Source organism: Rhopalosiphum padi, chromosome 4 (assembly GCF_020882245.1).
Source record: "Rhopalosiphum padi isolate XX-2018 chromosome 4, ASM2088224v1, whole genome shotgun sequence".
Classification (NCBI taxonomy): Eukaryota; Metazoa; Arthropoda; class Insecta; order Hemiptera; family Aphididae; genus Rhopalosiphum; species Rhopalosiphum padi.
Genome location: NC_083600.1, coordinates 55,154,326 through 55,177,771, shown reverse-complemented (window position 1 = coordinate 55,177,771; position 23,446 = coordinate 55,154,326). Strand labels below are relative to the sequence as shown.

The 23,446-nt window shown below is 29.5% G+C and overlaps 1 protein-coding gene and 1 long non-coding RNA gene across 2 annotated transcripts; one reads left to right on the top strand and one right to left on the bottom strand.

Moving 5' to 3' along the window:
- Window positions 1-343: 343 nt before the first annotated feature.
- LOC132929660 (homeobox protein unc-4-like) lies at window positions 344-23,244 on the bottom strand. Its single transcript, XM_060995166.1, has 4 exons — window positions 22,343-23,244; window positions 4,818-5,008; window positions 3,739-4,000; window positions 344-2,431 (listed from the first exon to the last, which is right to left on the bottom strand). The coding sequence occupies exons 1-4, from the start codon at window positions 22,932-22,934 to the stop codon at window positions 1,791-1,793; spliced, it is 1,686 nt and encodes a 561-aa protein (XP_060851149.1). The 5' UTR covers window positions 22,935-23,244; the 3' UTR covers window positions 344-1,790.
- Window positions 12,882-16,462, top strand: LOC132929854 (uncharacterized). The gene is made up of 4 exons (XR_009662166.1): window positions 12,882-12,963; window positions 13,726-13,959; window positions 14,031-14,186; window positions 16,281-16,462. It is a non-coding gene; the product is annotated as an uncharacterized LOC132929854 (long non-coding RNA).
- Window positions 23,245-23,446: the final 202 nt, after the last annotated feature.

Here is a 23,446-nt window from a genome sequence, read left to right as displayed (position 1 = left end):
AAAAGATGTCTTCATCGTCGCCGTAGACCGCGGAAAACGTACGTACACATACAGACGTCAGAATAAAGTGGCTTTACACGTTATGTTGTTATTATATTATTACTATTATGTACGTTCCTCTTCTTCTTCTACAGTACACCTGTGCGCGCGAGTCGTATATACTCATGCCGAGCATATAGGTATATATATGCTGTACAATATACAGAGTGTTCTCGCGTTTTTTACTTTCCGTCGGAAACGATATAATTATTATTAAATTATTATCGCATTGAGGCGTTCCAACAGTATATACCTGTATTGTGTACAGTGGTAAAAAAATGAAAAAAAAAAACGTTTTTATGCATCCATAAAAAAAAATAATAATTCAACTTTTTATTATTATGATTATTATTTCGTTTTATAATACAATCGTATACGTAACATAATAAAAACCTTAACGTAAAAATGCGTTTATACAAGTCATTCTGGAATAAGGGATCGATGCACGTATAAATCGTATAATGTAGACGTATTATATATATATATATATATAAAGGTATACACGAATAAGTACGAAACGGTAGCGATCAAAAACGATAAGTTTTATTTTTCTCTTCCGTTCGTCTTTTCTACTGCAGCTCGTATAATACCGTAACAACGTGGTGTATGAGGAGGGCCTGTCTACGACAAGTAGACAAAAAAAAAAGTATTATTTACAATAATAATATATGTATAATATAATATTATAATATGTTTTATCCGACTTTAACACAAAACTATAAGTATAATATAAACACTTATTGCACTCGCATGTTTAAATTTACAGATATGCTAACATTCCATCGTGCGCTGCTTAACAGATAAATTATATGAGTATACATTTCGTTCACATTGTTAATAATTATAATCGCTATTATAAACGTGTTTTAACTAAATTATTTACAAATTTACAATAATATTATATATACGACAATTTATACAACATGTATTAACTTAAAAACATATATATATATATATATATATATACTATTGACTAGATTCTTGTTACTTAATAATGGGCTGTTTATAACGGACAAGGGTTATTATAGAACTGTACAAAGAACAGTAAATAAAAATGATGTATTATATAGTATTATAATATTAATCCACTCGGGTTCCAACTACATATTTCGCGTTCCATTGATACCGATGGAGTTTTCAAGCATTGTCATCAATAAATTACACGAATATAATATTATAACAAATAATAATAATTTGATTAACAAAATCGCCAGTTTGTCTTCGAGTATTATTTCTGTTATATTTATTTATTCATGATAGGATGATTCTACCTCATATAAATATATAAATATAGTGCACATAAACGATTCAAACTTGATTGAACACTTTCAAAAATAATAAAAACAAACCTAACTTTAGTATTGTAACGCTTATTGCTTATTATATTATGTTTTATGCACAAAAACATAACACGTAAAATACACCTATTGTTCGTCTGCGGCTGCATAATATTATAGGCACATTTTATATATTATACGCGAAATACCTATATTACTGCAGTTTTAAAGAATAAACATTAGTTAAAGAAAAAGAAACGCGAAACAAAAATTTGTACAAGTGTATATAGTAATATTATATCATCCATGGATCTACAATACAATTATATATATCTAAAACATGTATAATATTATCTTATTACGTCATATAGGAACCCTGCGATGATGGCGATGAAGACGAACGACGACAACGCTTATACACACCGACGACAGTGAGAGTGTATGTGATTAGGTACGCGGGGGGAGAGAGGGAGTTCATACTTTGTTATTGTTGTTGTTATTTATGTTATTGTTGTTTATGTTGTTGACATGGGCGGCGGTGATGCTGAATGGTCGATTGCCACCAGCCAACAGGGATTCGATGCTGAACGGGTTGAGACGACGAGCCTTGTCCGCGGTGGCCACCGACGACGTGGTCAGGTTCAACAGCGGAGGTGGCGGCGACGATTCACCGTCACCAGCCTGTGGTCGTCTGTACAAACGTCCGCCGCCGTACTCGTCGTCTGAACTACAGCTTTCGTCACCCCGGCAAGCTGCTGCTGCGGCTGCTGCCGCAGCCGCACGCGCGTACGGTGGAAGTCCCTCGTCTTCGTCCTCGTCCAAATCGTCGTCGTCGTCGTCGTCGTCATCGAACGTCGTGCTCGCACTCCGCCTGTGATGTAACATCCTATGGTGGTGGTTTTGATGTTGGTGGTGGTGGTGATGCAAGAGGTGGTCCTCTTCGCCAACCACGTCAATCTCTTCGTCCCGGCTCGTCTGTCCGCTGCAACAGCTAGACGAGTCGTGAAAAGACAGATCCATACCGGCGTTTGACGATCCACCAACTCCGTCTATTCCTCCTCCAATTCCTCCACCGCCAACTCCGCAATCCATCTGGCCGTGTTTTTTGGCTGCATCTATAAAAACAAACAAGTGTCAAACGTTCAAACTAAATTCATGTTGGTTATTTTATCATCACCACTACATAATAATACGATTTGTTATACGCAATCATTCAAAAATCAGGTTAAAGATGTCCATTTTCTATGATCATTATAAATTACACAATAGTGTATGATAGTTCAATACGAGTAATACGTGTGTATATAAGTAAATAAATGTATAACATGTAAAGATATAAGTATACTAGAAAAAAGATTAATCAAAAAAATTCCTTACGATTAAATTTATATTACCATGTTTTTATCAATGTTTTTTTATGAATACAAATTATGATTAAAAAAAATACATAATTTAATGAAAATTCATAGTTTCTTTTATATGTATAAAATTTCACTATAAATCTAATATTAAAAGATGTACAATTATACTACATTACGATAAATTAAAATTATTTTATTATTCTACCCATAGAAATTATAAATATTATATTATCATTATTACCAACATTTTATACAAGTATTTTTCACGGAAACCAAATACCAACTATACAGAGATTGAAACATACATCGTTAGAAGTATAATTATTATTACATAATAATAATTAGGCTCTATGTCGTTCAATTAAATATTACAATATATATTAGGTATAGACCCAGACAATTATATTGGGTACTGAGGACAGGGTATAGCACGCAGTTTTAAAGAAGCTTTAACAAGGTCGTTTTGATTGGTTTTTCGTTTGGAACAAGTAATAACGCACCACGAGAAGTACCATGAGAACATTTCCAATAACCGTATCGAAATACATACATAATATTGTACATATTGTATACCATACATGATATATAGTCGTAAATAGTATAATATCGTCGACTGGAATTTAAGATGTGTATATAACATTGAAACAGTAATTTTTTTTATCTGAATGATTCAAAGACTATTAAAATTATACAACGATAGGACTAAAATCGTTCATTGTACAGCGTAGGTATATAGATATTATATTTTAAAAGACAAATCCTATTATATTAACATACTGCGCGTACCTATAATACATAGGTTATACGTTTCATACATGATATATTATATAGACTATATCAGTTATTATTTTCTAATTGCGTAACGTAAATTAAAAAAAAAGTATAAAATATAATAAATTATTATATTATAGCTGATAAAAAACTCCAAATGAGAAATTCGACACAGTGAAACCGCACCGCGATGAACGATAATATTGCCTATTATATTATACCTATTATACCCACACACATTATATCGTAGTCGTTATAATATATTAAATTGTATTATAAAAACCACTTACTGTTAGCTTGTTGAGACTCCCATTCCTTGCGCAACGTGTCTAAGTCAACGTGCACTCCTTTGGCGGCTAACTTCCTCTGTTGTCGTTCCAAGCTCTTGAGCAACTTTTTCTGTCGTCGTTCGCGCTCTTTGCGCCGTAACTCGTCCGCCGGTATTGGCTCTCCGGAACAAGTTACTGGATGTGCGTTGTGTGCCGGTCGACCCGGACCCTTTTTGGTGTGCTCTTTTTTCCTCCATTTCGCTCGCCGGTTTTGAAACCATACCTGTGAAAACCAATTCGTTGCTTATGTAAGTAAAATGTTACAGTTGTATTATAATAATAAGGTGTAATATACTTATAGTACATTATTATATTATGCAATTATTAACATTGATAAAAATGTACCCTTCTAAAAAACTAGTTAATAGATGAGTATTGAATAATAAGTACCTATCTATAATTTAGTACATACAACAACAATACTAATAATATCATAAAACCCGATGATATTCTACATAATAGATTTATATTGGCTGACACGTGCTCTTATCAATTTATAATTTATAGGATAAAAGTGACCCTGAACAAATGGCCTTTAAATTTCATAATAATTCGATACATATACTCGTATATTTAAAAAAAAAGTATAGCTATATTTTATATACGTGTATAATAATATATATTTAATATATATGTGTATGTATGTATACGTGCGCACTAAAGTTTATCGTCTATTTCTCGCCTCCGGCATTTGCGGTTCTAAAGCCAGAACGTATTACACCCCAGGGACGTGTTCCAACTGTATGCTCTGGACTGCAACATGATGGCGTAGATTATTTAACCATATACACAACCGTTTGTATATACACTTTCCACCCCTCACGATAAAAAAAACAGCCAACAAAAATCAACCCCTAGTTGGCTGAAACAAGTATCAGGAATGAGGTTCTAAATCAAAATATTGAGCAAAAAAGGGTGGATGCTCTAGGGAACTTATATATGAAACATAAAAAACAAATGCGAATTCCTCGCGTGGGCACAATAACTCTATATATATGTATGTATATTGTATACCTTATATAAATATAATATATACTTACAGCCACTCTGGATTCCTTGAGGTCCAACCGCAGGGCTAAAGCCTCCCTCATGAAAACGTCTGGGTAGTGGCTAGCCAAAAACGCCCGTTCCAATTCTTCCAGCTGCCACGTGTTGAAATTTGTTCTGGACCTCCGCCGTTTGTTGGCTAAGTCTTCCGAACTACCTGCAGCGCTATCTCCGTCTATTCCACCTATATAAACATTATCGTATCTTATAGCAAAACTTTAAATAATTTTAATTGTATTTGTAATATACGAACAACTTAATAATGAAAATATATTTTATCATAGATCGCCTGTGTAAAATATTCCAATGGGTTTTTATGAATTAAATGTTGCCATTTAAGTTATACAGTTGTTTATTTCACAATATTCGTGTATAATTAAGAATGGTATGGTATTACGAATTTACATATTAATTGTGTTTAATACGTATAGTGACATGGTGCATATAGGTATTTAATGTTTGTATTATAATTATTTATATAGAACAACAATATTTGTTTTTAAACGTAATTTCGTTAAATTTTATTACTAATAATGCATAAATTATATACGTTTTGCATAAGTAATCAAATAAATTTTCATAAATATTGAATAATATTTTTAATGATTGAAAATTATATTAAATTATATGTGTACACGTAGGTACCTATGCCGCGCTAGATACAAAAACTATAAATGACGATTCATCATCATACAGATATTTTAAAATCATCTAATTGTTTGAGCCTATAGCTAAATTGTTCGATGGCATATTATTGAATCATTGTACAAAATACATTTTTAAAAATATCAATGAGAAAATTATTTTATGTGTATTATATATAATCTAAAATATATGTATACATATATATATAGGTTAGATAAATGGTATATATAGTATGTGTATTTGTGCAGTGTGTGAAAGCACCTATAATTTTTAAGTATTTTAAAATACTTTAAACCCTCAGAGTTTAGATTATTAGATAATATTTTTTTCACATTCCGGGTGATTTGAACTATTTCGAAAACAGATTTACGCCACATGGGAACGGTTGTATTTTCGATTACCGAAAAGTTGAAAATTGGCTTTTCCAGAGCCGGGGTAAAAAGTTTAATACACCGTAGGGCGTTAAAAACACACTTTCAAAGTTCTTGAATTGAAACATAAGTTTACAGCAGGCGTATTGTTTACGAACCGAAAAACTGTAAATAAAAACTAATATATCTATATTTTCCCCTAGCTGATCAATAGTATACCGACGGAAACCAGTGCTGTATAGTTATAGTATATATATTATATTATGCAAGCCCGGGGGAAGAAAACCGCATATCGAGTTAAAACAATTTCGCAATCGCATTATAAATCATGTCCCCACGACATATGGCAATATTGTCTTGTACAAGAGCGAAACCGTTTCCACGAGGATTTTTATCTCGCAGCATGCATGCACTTCAGACGGTCGTAAATCATATAAGAATATGGAAAAACATAAAGACGAGACTAGATAATAGAATCCGGAGCGTGGAAGCAGTTTTCTGGTGGTCTAAGAGGTGGCGGCGAGTGGAAGAAAATTAATTTTCGCCAATAGAGAGTTGGTCCAAGAGGGGTTCTAGAAAGAAAAAAATATTTGTATAATAACTGAACCATAACTGAACGAATTGTTTTCGTGTTACCCTAGTAACTATGTTGCAGAGACCGCCATTATGGCGACAACAAAATTACGTTAACTTTTATGAATCCGTTGCACATACAGCAATTTTCGGTTCTAGAATAAATCTCATATAAAGTAATTGAAAACTAGTGCATTGACATACTTAGTTTTACAAACTTGTGTCAAGTTAAACTGTTAAACTTTTACTTGGTACACAATATAAATGTGAAAGAAAATGTAATTATGTGGCGTATTTTCTATCATTAAGTTAGAATACATGATATACATAGATTGGTAGCGATATTTTTAAACAGTTGTATAAAATAATAACCTTGTTCAGTTGTATCATAATTAGGACTCAGATTTATGTGTAATTACATATTTTTATTGTGACTTGATAAGTTAATTAGATAAATGATAAATTCGTTTCAAGCGATTTCCAATGAAATTAACTATATTTTATTTTACTTTTTTTTTACATATTTTTCCATAAGTACGTGTTTTTACATATTTTTCAAGAATTCCATTTTTCTCTACATATTTACAGTGAATTGAATAAATATTCTGGTTTAAACTGCCTAAAATTAATTAAAGATATACATTACGAAATGAATGGCAAGCAGACTGATCTCACTCCTTTAGACATTGCAAATATGAAATTTGCACCCATTACCTTTGTTAAATTCGAGCGCTCCTTTAATACAAATCTGTGTTACGAATAAATCGTAGATCATTTAACTTTGAACATTTGAGCATATATATGGTATCTCAATGCTATCAAGATCAAGATGAATAAGGTTCAATTTCGTAATAATTTCAATTCAAATATCTTAATTTTTTTATTTTCATTTTTTATCATTTATTAAGCAATTTTTAATTTTTTTTTAATTTATGTTCTTTTTTATAATTTGTTTATATTCAATATTTTCATTTTTTTTATTATGTATAGAGCAATTTTTTATTACATATATATTTACATAATTTGGTTTTTTTAATACATATAAAACCTAATCATAATAAACACACCTATAAATCAAAATCAGTTATAAACTTATAACAAATATTAAATTTAAAATGAAAAAAGTGTCAAAATATTTTAGTACAATTGCCAAAAATGAAAAATGTTTTATTGGGAATATATATATATATATATATATAACAAAATCTATACCTACTTACTAAAATAGTACTAATAGTAGATATATAGACATACTGCATACTGTATCAGCGTATATACTTTAATAGCAAGTATATACGTCGTATATACAGTTGACCAATGAAACGTCTTGTCTTAAGTGGAAGCAAATAATGACAAAGATGTGTATGTGTACGAAGCAGCTGTCACACGTTAGGTATATTATTTATTTATTATTATTTTTATAGACGGGAGAAGAATGCGGGGGACGTGTAACGTGATACGCGTTTTGGGTGGACCGTATCAAACGGATAACAATTCGTTAAAATTGAATTAACGCGTCCGCGGACGACGCGCAGAGATGACGATGGACACAGGACTCTCACGATAGGCGCTCCGGTAAACCTTTCTCTATTGCCGCCGAAATGGTATCTCTAAAACGCGTAATGTTGTATAGCGTATAACACATATATATTATTATTATAGTATAAGATGTTAGTTGACAATGACGATATGACAATGGTAATAGAAATAATGGTGATAATAATAATGATAAAAAATGATCGCAACCAATAAGACCGAAGGCAACCAATAGGAAAAAAAATAATAAAAACAGTTTCACGATGTGCAAAACACACGTCGGGTGGCGACACTAAAAATCTAGGACGTTCGATTTTTATTATTATAGGTACAAATATTATATTATATACTGACGGCAGTGGCACAATAACGTATCTGAGTATATAGAATATATATCACTGGTTAATGGTTATAACTATCGTTATACGTATATATTATATTAGAGGGAAGTCGTCGCGCCGCGTATGGTCTAACTATATAAGTATAGTAATAATAAGGCGCCATCATACTTGTCAGACGCGCGCAATCGGTTCGACGTGTGGAAAATTTTAAATTTGGCAATTGTATCTATGTACGTTAAGGGTCTTAATGGTTAGTAAGGTGCAATATATATATGTGTGTATATAACAGTTATATTATAATATGTTACATATTTAAAACGATTTCGTATTCTCGTATTATTAAAATATTTACCTATACTAAAGTTAACCATGATATTAGTGATATTAGTATGTATTAATGTTTATATATTTGTGTGTGTAAGTGTGTATAATATATAATATATAGGCACAAATTCACGGTTTTTAAAGACATTAAACGCAACTAACTGTATCTACTGTCAGATAAAGTGTGGTTTTCGTTGTGATAAAACCATTATTACGCGTTAAACGGTTTGTCTGAGCTATCATCCGACCGGTACAGCACATGATAGATATTCTGGAAGTTCGAGCTCGTAATAAATTTCAGATTCTAAACAGCTTTCACGCGTCGATGTTTGGCAAGTTTGCCAACATCTATATACATATGGGCCACTGCAGGAGTAGAATAGATAAAGTTAGTTTACAGGCTTCCATTACGCGAAGAAGGTTTTTGATTAAACAAAGTTAATTTGATAGATGACGATGGTACGCGGGTGTATATATATTATATATATATATATTATGATACTGCACGAGTCCAATTAAATGTAAACCTCGACGACATCCCTACATCACTGAAAACTGGCTTTTATGTGCTCAAAATGCTTAATCCGCTGCAAAATTAACTTAGAAATTAACACAAACAAGCACGATAATATAATATGCACACAATTTAATTTTTCATAAAATAGACTTTTCATAAAAAGTATACAAACAACTACACTTAAAGATCTTAAAACGTATTAAAATTTATAGATATGCTTACTTCATTTTCATGATTAATTGAAAAAAGTAAAGGTAGGTACATCGTTATAAGTGTAGGTACTAATAATGATGTACCTACCTAAATATTGGTATTACAAAATGTAATTTCGAAATAGATTGCCGTGTTTGATAATTTTACTCACTATGTATTTACGAGGGTGAGTGAAATATTTCATAATTTTATTTTTATTGCGTCTATTGCATGTAGAACCATTTACGAGGTAGGCATATTATAATATAGGGAACAGGTTTTTGTAAGCTTCCAAAATAACTGTCTTGAAGTCAATAAACCGGTAGCATTATTATTATTTAAACACGAATATATTTTATTTTATTGTCAATAAAATTCATTTAGCGCTTTATTCAAACAAATCTATTTCTATCTCATTTATAAATACAAATGAAAGCATTCATGTAGATATATGGTAGATTTTAATAAAATAAAAATACGCATTTCTCTATATACATGGATTATATATAGTAAATACTAAGACACTAAATAATAAGTAATAACATTGTTACGCACATTATATCTGCGTAAATTATTATTAGATATTTTTATAAGTGTTCTACTTAGATATTATTATGTAACGTATAACAATTATTACTGCAGTCTACAATGTTACAAACACGCAACCGTTTAAAGCATTTTTGCATGAAAACAAACTTTCTGAACACCTTACAATTATATTATAATAACATCTTTTAGTAATAATAAAACATAATAGTTAACGTTATTTGTTAGTATCTTTAGGTGTGGGTATATGCTTTAGTTGAACGTTGTCACAAACATATTATTTATTAAATATTATATTAATACAAAACTAATTGGTCAATATTTATGTTATAATGTAAAATTATATAGATATGTATTAATATTTTGTAAATTAATCTATAACATTACAAAATTTACAATTTATTAATTGTAATGCAATTTTTTTTCGTACATATAAAATTAATAGTTTTAGTATTTTACGGTCTAGTACGCACCTAATATCTTGAAAGTAAAGTAATATTTTACTTTGTTTATTTCAAATGTTAATTATTTTGTTAACGGAAGCCATATGGTTAAGTAGGTATGTAAGCATGTGTGGTATACAGGTAATCATCCCTTAATATAGAGTATTTAGTAAAATTTAAAAATATGATTAATTTCGAAGCCCTTCTCTATACAGATAATAATGTTTAAGCTTTCCGCTAGAACGTATATTTACTTTACATAAAAAAAATATGTTCCAGATGCCTAACGACAATGTCTTCATCGTTTCATATTATAAAAATAATAACAAGAATAATTGAGTGTATCGACGGTGTCTAACCTATATTTATTGACTCCCATCAGCCACCTGTGACTCACGCCACCTTCGTCGACTTAATATATTAGTATAAAATATAGAAATGTTAATATAACGATTGGTAGTATTATATACGTGGGTATGACAGAATGACGGGGTGGAGCAAATGATGAAAAAGAGAAAAGGGAGCGTGATTTGAATTGTAATTTCCTGTAAACAAACCGCTGCTGCCACGAAGTCCTAATTCATTTTAATAACGATGGTATATACACTATAGTTGCAAACATGGCGGGGACAAGGCACGGGGTGAAGAGTTTTATGATTACAACCCAATTACAAAATACAACTTAATAATAATAGTAATAACAAGCAGAGGGTGGAAAAAATTGCCACCGCTTTCTATATGTATGTATTGACTGATTTAAACGATCGAATTATTGTAGTATTCCACAAAATCGTATAATATAATAAATAATTCCAATAATATTAATTAAATGGTTCTATATTTTTTAGTGAATAAGTGGTATCCACGATCAAAACTAGTACAGTGCTCTGATTCAATAAACCAACACGTTTCGTAGAAAAACAGTGTATAAGTAAAACAAATCAAACTACAAGGATGGAATATACTAATATAGCATAATAACAGATTGTGGTATTTTTTTTTTTGTTAGTTGATCCATAATACATTAATACCTTTTATTTTTTAATATGTTTAGACTAAAATGATGTGTTTGTCCGGATCTATGTCAACGCATTCCTAATAATATGAAAAATAGACCCTGACTCGGTACACAGCAAATTTTATAATAAATTGTTCATAAACAATGTATACCTACCTACCCAATTAAAATGTATTTCACGTAAGTGTTTGTTAAACAAAAATTATATTCCTACCAGTCAAGTAAATTATTTTTCTCTGTTACATAAATAATACACTTACGTTATAATATCGGTATATTTAATTAAACTTTAAATAATTATAATTTATTAAATAACAAATATAAATGTCTTAGTTGTAAAATGAATTTATAATATCTATATTTTTATTAATTTTAAATATATCTATTTATAATTAAAATAACTATTGTGAAATTAATCAATGCAAGCTGTTGAGAATATGTTATCGTACACATTATATATACATATAGTATAACATACCTACAAGCTATCATAATAAAAAAAAAAAACAATTCAGCTCGCCCGTTACAATAACAGTTTGCAGGATTAAAATTCAATTATTTATATATTATAGAATGTATAATATTATAACAAGTTTTGAGAAAAACATACCATAATACTGTTGTTTTTTAATTCTAAATTATTTTTAATTTCAGTCCTATAGGTTATAATTGAAATATTGTAATCGACCAAACTTTATACCACGATTGCAAGCGAGTGAATATATAATAATATGTGGATCTATAATCTATATAGAGTACATAAGATTTATACAATTAATTTTAAACTTATACCTATATCGTAAACAAATCGTATAATAACTAATAGATATTATTTACAAATATAATATGTTGAGGTCTAATCGAAAATAAACTTTTTTATGTAATTTAAAGTCTACCAAGACTATGTATTATAGTATCTACTATCTATATTTAACTAAAGAGTTCTATCCTTTAAAATTTCTAGCACAGTTAATTAATATAGATGTATGTTATTATTAATTATTATTATTATATTTGAAAAGTTTAAAACTTGAATCGAATAACCTTTGTACTGATCAATATTTTCGTTTTTTAATTATGTTCAATCAATTAGGCCAGCTTCAATGAGATATATCTATGTATTATACATTTATACTAGTACTGCACCGCCGCAAAATTGATAAGCTGTAAATGTATAATGTATATAGGTAGGTATATTTAAAAATAATCTATATATATTATGTACAATATAATTAATACTAGTGTTTTAATTGAAACGAGCCGATCAGCTGGTAAACACAAAGAAAAAAATATTTAATAAAGGTGTGTTTGTTTCTTATTAAAAAAAATAATAATACAAACTATAGCATAATATATAGGTACATATATAATACACATATTATATTCAAACTCAAGCGTACACTTTGTGACCGTTGATCTTCGTTCTACGAACTTCTAATGATGAAAGTCGCCGCAGATAAAAAAAAATAATAATAATAACAGTTTCTTTACAGCCAGGCTTAATCTAATTGCAACTAATTAGGAGTTAGTTTTCAATTTCCTAATGGGTCACCGGAATTCAGACGGACAGCATCATGCTGATAGTGTTTATAATTTTATAAAGGTTTTCTGCGGTTTTTGAATATTTATATAGGTAAGTAGGAAATATTTCAATTTTAATGTACACAACTTAAAAAAACTCTATCTTGGTTTTCTTTGAAAAATATCTCGTAAGTTGCATCATTATAAATACCTATTTAATAAAATATAAAAATCCGAAATCGATCAACAGTACGTTTTAAAAATGATGAATGTATTTTTCAGTATAATATGTGCGTTATTAGATATTGAACGATATTAGCTAGGATAAAAATGTAGATGTATAATATCATACCTAATTAACTAAAATTAATTATGAAATTTACTGAGATAAAATACAATTATTCACATGGAGTATAAAATATTTTGTTTTAGAACAATATTATTACATGTATAGTTAGATAGTTTACAATTTTAATTATATAAACTTTTCAAACATTTAAATTACCTATATACATTTGAAATACTCTCCAACGTCCAATATTTACGTATTACGTTATCTTTTAAAATGTATTACACATACAATTTAATTCTTATTAACATTATAATATTATTTATGTATCATTTAAATAAATTGTATAAAAAAACATTTTGAATACCAGCTTATTTACAAAAAAAATAAATTGTAAAATATAAAACTATACAAAAATGTTAACGGTGATAGGTATATTCAATAAAATAATGAACAAAATCCTACAGTTTAAACTAACTAGTTAGTAATATTTGGACAAACATTTTCTAACAGATAATAAAAACGTTCATGACTTATTGTGATAATTGTTTTATCTTGATGACATGGAATGCGTTTTTGATGCAGGAACGGAAAATGAATAAGTACTTCAAAATAATAATAATAAACTTCGTGTTTGTATTCAACCGTACGCGTTCAGTCTCGTGACTATAATGGACAATATAATATAAGTAATAATAATATAACGCAATGGCTTAATAAAATATAACCCGTGAAACACAAGACTGTAATTATTACCTTCAATGACGACCGACGGGCCATTTGAAGGCGGACGTTTTTCGTCTCTCGCACCCGTATATGGTATATACATTCCTTTATATAGGTACCTACAGTTCATTTCTGACAATATTATTACCGTGTTATTTATTTAGATATATTATGCAGCACGGCGCAGGGTGCAGGTTAGTACACATAGAAGAAAAAACCAGAAACAAAATTGAATAACACTGCAGCGTACATGTCTTACACCCAATTTGGCTGAAGAGGATTGCCCAGAGCATAAATCATCTTCCGATCATTCATGATAGGTACGTAACCTAATTGCGGTGATTCCTGTGATGGCGTTGCGCTAGCACCACTACGTTAGTACATAACATTTCCGTTTCGTTATCCTCCTTGATTTTTTCTTGATCGTAGGGATAACAATACCGAAAACAAAAAACCGCCCAAATAATAAGTCATAAAAATGTACGAATTGTCCTAAATTCCATCGGGATCTTGATCTCTCGCATTTATTTTATCGGATTTTTGTTCTTATTACTGCATGCTCTCAGTAATATAATAGCCCAAATATTTATACCTATATATACTGCGGCAATACGTTCGATCAAAGCTTAAGTGAATATTAACATACTGATTATGTACATATATATATATAGAATAAATCTACAATAATTTGTTGGTACCTATAAGAATGCATATATAACGTTTTTTATCTCTTATTTTTTGGATGCCGATTGTTATACCAACAGCTCAACTTGATAAATTATGTTATCTACTACAATTAATCTTATTATTTTTTAAATGTACCCAATATGTTTTAGTTGGTACTTTTATACTATATATCTATATTCAATGCTTGGGTAACTGGTATATTGATTTCAACTCTAAAGAGAGCCTTTATGTGCGGTTCATATACCTAATATTATGAACAATATTTAATCAATTTATTATTCAATTCAATCACTTATAAAACAAAACGTCAGTGTTCGATTCCATCACACACATGTGTTGTATAAAATCATTATTATTAATAATTGAATTACGATTAAAATTAATGCTTATCCACCTCTCCATAACCATCACCTCACTTTCTTTCTCTAGCGGATTCTTCGCCACGCGTATACCGTGTACATGTATAATATAATATACATTGCTGTCATTTATATAGAAACGGAAACGTGACTTGTGTCTGCCACGTGTGTGTTGTACACGTATAGTATGTACAGATAGACACACACGCGCGTGCGCGTGTGGTCACAAATGAAATAGATTGAAATATCAGCTTTACGTGACCATCGAGTTGGTATGGCGAGTCGCGAGTACAATGGTATTGGTATATAATTCAAAATACTTAACCCGTAATAACCACGAGTAGAACGTGCCGCCGACATCAACATATATAATAATATAACAGAAACTGCTGTGACTCTTCTTCTCCTGTTGCAAGACGATTTTTGTCGTTAAGAAATAATAAACACACACATGCCACACACAAATTTTCAATTGGATTCGAACGCAAACACAAAAGACAAGCCCGCGACATCACACAATTAACACTTATATATAATAGCGTAGTGCACGAGATTATATCATTATGACCTCTAGAACGACAACAACGAAATTCGTAACGGCCAGAAATTTCAAGTTCCACGTGCTGAGCTGCAATATACTTATGACGAGATTTTCATCTCATAAACGTGACATAAGTAGATATATATGATGCAATGTGATCTAGCAGTATAATACTCACTGACGTGTACATATAATATGACAGAAAACGATAAAATACATTACATTAATAATTGTGTATGCAAATGTTATAATATTCGTGAATTTCGAGACGTAATATAATATTGCTTTCGTTGTTTTTATCAATACCATACGGAAACTGCAGTGTTTCAACAATTTCATATTACTACATTATAACATATTATTTTTTTTTTTAAATAATATTTTTCAGTTATTTTACGATTGGTTTTGATAATTAAAAAAAATCGATTTTACATGTAAACGAGAGTTTAAACTATGTGCGATTACTCACGGTGATTATTCATAAAAACAATATATTCGGTCAAAATATTATGTAGGTATACCTACATTCAGATTATTAAATATAGAGATGGTTTCCAGCTAATTTCTAATCAATTTAGGTGTGCTCAAGACAGTCGTTTATTATAAGCTAGGCATCATTATTCATAATCGTTTCATCAATGATTTCTACGAAATGTATGTATATAATATACATAATATACATATTCTTATACAATATTTATATAATGATATGTTAAACTGTGTTTTCTCGTATTTAATACACAATAAAAAACACAATATTAATTTAATAATAATTATTATTATTTTATTCACCCATCGTTTGGCGTATTGATTTTTATTTCTTTCAGATCAATTCAAACCTTTGATCAGACCGCCTTTTACCGCGAATTCATGCGGATCGATTGCTTTATCGCTCGTCAATGTCAATCATTGTGAATACAAAAACACGATTTTTAAAAACCTTTTGCGTTACTACGAAACGCGCAAATAACATACGGTTTGTAATTTGCACAACATACTTAACCATAATAATAATATTTTATATACAAATCTAATTGATGTTTATTAATTGTATTGTTCGACAGAAATACGTAATCGTTTAATTACCTAATAACAAGTTTGTTTTTTATTCGTAGTATTTGGTTATTTATATTATATCTGTTTGCTTTATTCGTAGTGATGTTTTACCATTGATTAATTAAAATACTTGTTATTTGTTAATAAAATTAGTTAGTTTATAGATATTATTGTATAACAATTTATAGAACCATCAATAACTTTTTGTTCGGCAAAATTAGTATTTTAAATATTGAAACTCAAATAACATTACTTATACATTTATACTGCATAAATAATTACGATATATTAATGAATTTAGTATTTAAATATTATAATAATCGTGTGTAATTAATCCCAGCTAGATATCACGATTTTGTTCCCTTTAGTTTTGAAATCTCCTAATAAAATAGAATATAATTACATTTTACAAATTAATATAAGCTATTTATTTGATATTATTAGTGCTATAATATAAGATTATAATTATACACTTTTTAACGAATTTATAATATATTTTGCAATTTATAATAGAGCTAATTTAACTAATTAAAAATCAAAAAATGAATACGAATTTGCATAATTCATATAGATAGAAACATATAGATGTCTACAAGGCGTAGTAAAGTAAATGTACACAAGAATGCATATGGCGAAGGTATACTATTCATAGTCAAATATAGTGTTAAGGTTAATATAGGTAAATTTTAAAATTTAGTGGCTATATATTGTATAATTATATAACATCTGTTTCTCTTATACCTTTATCCTTCATCTATGTTAGTAAATATTTTGTTTCGAATACCCATGAAAATCCTGTATACAATATTTATAGGTAGAACATATTAATATAGCTATACATGTGATTCTTAATCTACAATGACTATATTAACTCTAATATAAGTAGCTATTTGAAAGAAAAATCATGAATACAATGTACATGGTATGGTGATAGCAAGAATATACATACATTTATTATAACATAGTAGCATATTATATTATATATATTTCCATACTTTATAATATATTCGTGTTAAATAGTTTCTATATCGAGTGGAATTACGTCGCGTTTATTATTTATAATATATGCCTTATGCCTACCGCGAATGGTTTTCGATACGCTATCAATGGTAAACGTTTTACCTATACCATTTTAATGGTATAACAAAAATGAGTAAGTAAAGTATAACCACATGGAGTGGCGTAGGTATATGGTTTGCGTATTAGAACATTCACGCATTTGTGCAAAAAATATATGCACTAATATAAGTACTAAAAGATTCTAATTTCTACAAAATATGTTGTCATATTATAAATGGTTCTACTTCATACTTAATATTACAATTGAGAAAACAATTGAGTTTCTATTGTATTTATATAGAGAACGATGATTACAACGTAGACTACCTATGTGTAAAAGCTTTGCCTCTGTGTTAAATTAAAACACCCCTAAAAAATTCTTATTACATGGCTGACCACAAGCGAATGTGTACCTTTTAAGAATTAATATGAATGCGTATATTAAAGATGTACAATCTCAGGTATAATGTGTAATAAGTATATAGGTACATCGTCATAACGATAATAATAATTGTGTTTAATAGCTGCCGCACGAAAAACAGTTAACATTAACTCTTAAATCTTCCAACACGTTGTTACCTATATGTATACTATATGTATTATATAATGATATAGGTAGGCTCGATATATACACATATATGTATATACTAAACTGTATGTGTGTATATATATAGGTGTTTTTATTTTTTTATACTGGTATATAATATATAGTATAGTAATGACCGGTTACAGTCATGCGAGTGGTGTATATATTAAATAGAATTTAATCCGCCGATCTAGATGAATTATACCATATATTTTATTAGAGGTTATTTGCCCGCGACTGTATACGAATAAGCTAGTATAAGTGTTTTACAAATACCAATGTTCGTTTTGCCTACATATAAAAACCTAGTGTCCTAGCTAGTACCTATCTGTACTCTAATATATATAAACACTTACGTTACTATGTGTATAATAATTTGTACCTATATATACATGAATACCCATTGCAGCATACGCGTACCTAAAATATTAGTGCATCGTATACTCATTACGAGTCTCCAGGGAGTATTATATTATATCTGCAGCAAAAACATTTAAAAATCAATTGATTCATATAAATTATATATATAAAAAATGATTGGTTTGCGTTTTTTTTTAGATTATTTATTAATTTAATAAAAACATAAACACTTCTATACAATAAAATTTGTCTAATTGAACCTCATAAAAAAGATAAAACTGAAATGTTTAAAATCAATTTATATTTTAAAATAATAATAATATATAATAAAATAGCTATTAAAGTAGAAAATTATTATTTTCTCTATAACTCCTATATAATAGCATGTAATATATATTAATTATATTTAGTTGATTTTGGTACTTATATATAAGATGTTAAAAAGGAAATATTATATGTTCGATAACACTGCAGACGGTTCACATTATATTATTATTACAGTTGAACATTTTTATCAGTTAATTATTTCACCATTCGTATAAAATAACGATGAACGGTTATGATAGTTAATATTGTCAATTACCTAATACAACAATAGCAAAATAATATTAATAGGCATAGTTGAGTAATTATATAGGTATATCCATTTATTGTGTTAATTAATTGATTAGGTAATATTAATATATTTGGTTTATTTTTAATTCAATAATAATATGCGATAAATATTTGTATATAAAAAAAAAACAAGGCATTTCGTTTATGCGTAGGTACCTATTAGGTATATGTTACACCTACCTACATATCTACATATTAAAATTAATGATATAATAAACTTATTTGTTAATATAATATCTAAGTCGTAAAACAAATAATTAAAAGTGGTTGAATTTATATGACACAAGTATTATTGTTTCATTTTTTTAATTTTAATATAATTCGAATATATTGTTTGTAATCATTGTAATTAAACATTTCGATTTTTTTAAAGTTCGTTTATTTAAATTATAATTTAACTATTCTTTCTCTTATGTCTGCTTTAAATTATGAAAAAGTGTTAAAAATGAAATCCAAAAATCCAAAATAAATATATAGATGAAAATATTTTGACAAAATATTCGTTTATATTATATTGTTGATAATTTTACAAAATATATACGGTACATTTTTTAAACGAAATTTATTCTTCAGAGATTCAGACAAAATATATTATTGTATTAATAATAATTATTATAAAACATTTAAGTATAGGAACCTGCTTAAGGATAGAAAATATTTTTTTTTTGTAAACACTGTACGTTATAATTTTAATTTTATCATAATTATTATTTGGCAATTAAAATATTTAAGTAGGTTATATATTAAGTAATTATAAGAACTGATAAATAACTATGTCGCATAATTATAACGCGGTAAATGTTATGATTGCATATGATGAAATAGAGTAATACATTTTACCTAAAAAAATATGATTATGAATAATAATGATAATACACAGTCAACTCGCAATAATATAACGAAACTCGGTAAAACGTACTTTTAAATATAACAAACTTTTTCTCGATTCCTTGACATTTGTTGACTGTATAATTAAAATTATATCATATTTTATGTTTAGAACTGATGAACTAGATACATATTTCTGCTGTTTATTATTCAAGAATTTAAATGTATTAAAAATCCAAATATTGAATATTAACAAAATATATATATATTAATAGATATATAGATATATTATAGTTATAACGATATTGTGAAGTTTAAATCATCAAACATTAATGAAAAAATATATGCAGGCATGTATAAGTAAATGAATAATATATACTAAGAAATTTACCTATGGGGTATATTGTTGTAATGTTATAATATACATTGTTGAAAATAAATCAAAAATTATTTGGCAGACTTTAACTTTTGCATTTAAACGATGTACTTATACCATCTTAAAAGAAATCTACGAGTACCTGTAATTGCAAAATTTGAACATAACTATATTTTACACACCTGTCTTACAAGAGAGCACCCTTCCGGTCGTGTAAGGTTCCCACGGTCAAATGATATACCTATATTGTATAAACGATCACATACAGCACACTTATATAACTGCCCCTTTTTTTGGATATTTACCGTCACGCAATTTTCGTATTTATCGTTATAATATTACATAAATATGCGCTTTAAAAAAAAAAAAAAAGCTGATACATATAATAAATATTATGTATAGATAAGTGTATATACCTAATCGAATTCTAACATAATATTTTGGTAAAATATATACGTATATTTTTATGTATAAAAACATTAAAAACCCCGCAGTACCTATGCCAACTATTGATGCTACCCAACTATTTAATCACATAACATTTTGGAAGAGTATAAAGAAATATATTATATTATATATATAGCTATATAGGTAGGTACATACATACATATTTTATACACATAACAATTCTATGCATTTTATGAATATTATATTATACATGACATTTTAAAAATATCTATGCTATATTTATTTTTATACATAACTGATGTATGTAAAAGTACAATAGGCTATGAAACTATAGGTAAGCAGTAAGTATAAAACCGAATCAATCGTACTTTATAGTAAAATACCTACAATTTCTACGTTTCTTATAAAAATCATAAAACCCTTTAAATTTAATTTAATATTTAGAAATATGTATCTAATTGTATGTATTAATGTAAAATAATGAATTTATTTTTATTAAAGATTAGTATTTGACTATATATACTGTTAATATAATTAGCCATTAGGGATAACCATAGTACATTATATCTTGCATAACTTATCACTATAATACATTTTTTTCTGAAAATTAGAATTTTTTTTAAATTAACCTAAAAGTGTTACTCCAATTATGTCTATTATACGAACTTACAATTTTTTTTTTTTAATTATCAATTTTATTTAGGTATGATATGAAAATGCACTACATTAATAATCATGCAAATGGATTAAATTAAAACATTTTTCATAAGAATGTAATATATCATTTTCGATTTCACACGGTAATAATTTATATCCATAACATAAATAAATTCGTTATTTCGCATAATATTACCTACACAAAACAGGTATTTTATAGAATTGTTTTTTATTATATATCTCATTATGAGAAAATGTTTTTAATCAATATTAAAACAGGGTGAATATAAAAATATTATATATATATATGCTTACTCATAATATAACCCAATCTATATTAAACCTTATATTATTATAAATTAAAATATCTTATAGATATTATACTTGATTCATAGGTTGAAATCGGGGGGGGACTTGAGGGGGACTAAGTCATCCCCCAGAAGTTTAAAGTACCTACAGGTCTTAGCATTATATATTTATATATAGGTGTAATGAGCATCTATTGCTTAGCCCCTCCAGTAATTTCACCAAATTTCCGCTTATGACTTGATTCTTACTAGTTGCTTCATACAAAGGTTTCTTTATAACTTATTATTATACCATCATAATATTCTTAAATAAAAGCGATTTTACTGTGCAATATTCATTGTGTATTTAGTGTATAGGTATAATATAAAATTATTTAATCAAAAATCATAATAACCTATAAGTATATATATTAACAAAATACCTAATAGGCTATGTTATATATATCTATTCTATATGTATAACTAAATATAAAAAACAATGCAAAATAGGTGAGAGATTTAAGAAAGCGCTCAACGTACTCGTATTATAATAGGTACTTATATAATAGTATCTGTAGCAGATTATTTGCGCTTGCTTGATATATAATAAACCTAGGTTAGGTTCGTAATTAAAATTATATAGGTAAAATGGCGTACCTTTTTTGGGCGATCCGTTTTCAGAGGCACTGTCATCACTATGATTGCCTGACATATTAATAATTCTGTGCTGTTGGTGCTGCTGCTGTAACTGTTGTTGCTGCTGCTGTTGCTGTTGTTGTTGCTGCAACAGTAATTGGTGCTGCTGCTGTTGTTGTTGCTGCTGATGGTGGTGCGGCCGTTTCTTTCCCGTGGGTTCCGAGTTGGGCCGGTGATGGTGGTGTTGTTGTTGATGCACAGCTGCGGACATCACGTGACCAGCGACCGTGCTATTTCTGGCGGCGGCCGCGGCCGCAGCTGCCGCGATCGCATACCGTTGAGCGGCCGCGTGTTCAACGTGGTGCTGTTGAAGGAACGGCGAAAGACCGGCCGCCGCGAAACTGGCCGCGGACGCCATTCCATGGGGGAAACGGGCGGCAAAGTGCGGAAACAGTGGATGTGGTGGCATCTGAACAGCGCCTCCACCGGACTGTTGTCCTGTGCCTCCGGATGTTGTGGCAGCCGTGCTTCCGTAACCGTTGGCCGCGGCCGCGGCAGCCGCGGCATACAGCCGTAACGACGGAGACGCTTGTCCCGAGTCCAACACCATCATCGTGTGCGTATGATATAACACTAGTGCGTATAACAGTAACAACAGTAAAAACAACTGAAAAACAGCGACAACAGCAGTGTTAAATGTATATATATCTAATAGAATCACAGTCGTACGGACACGGTGGCGACGACCACAACGACGGCAAACACAACAACGACGGTAGACACGACTACGACACTAAGCAGACAACGACTACTACACTGCGACGGCGACCGGACGGTTGTGATGTGGCGTGCAACTGCAGACGAGCGCGCGGTACGGCATCGGCGCGGCTATTAAATATAGTTAACACCTATTTTTCGGTGCCTCCGCGCCTGCCCGACCCGCCCCAATACACGCGCGCACCACCACCACCACCTCCGCACCACAAACACCGTCGTCGCAGCGGACGCCACGGGCACCGCGATCCCCATATATACCGTAATACTATAAGTGTATATTTGTGTGTGTGTGCTTGCCGACTAAATTGCCGGGTAATGATGGCGAGCGGTTCTCCCACCGCCGACGCC

Excerpts from the sequence above, each read along its gene's own strand:
- LOC132929660 (XM_060995166.1), bottom strand. The coding sequence starts at position 22,934 with ATGATGGTGTTGGACTCGGGACAAGCGTCTCCGTCGTTACGGCTGTAT. Across the intron at positions 4,001-4,817 it reads TCAAGGAATCCAGAGTGGCT|GTATGGTTTCAAAACCGGCG; the intron begins GTAAGTATATAT and ends TGGTTTTCACAG. Across the intron at positions 2,432-3,738 it reads GGAGTCTCAACAAGCTAACA|ATGCAGCCAAAAAACACGGC; the intron begins GTAAGTGGTTTT and ends TTGTTTTTATAG.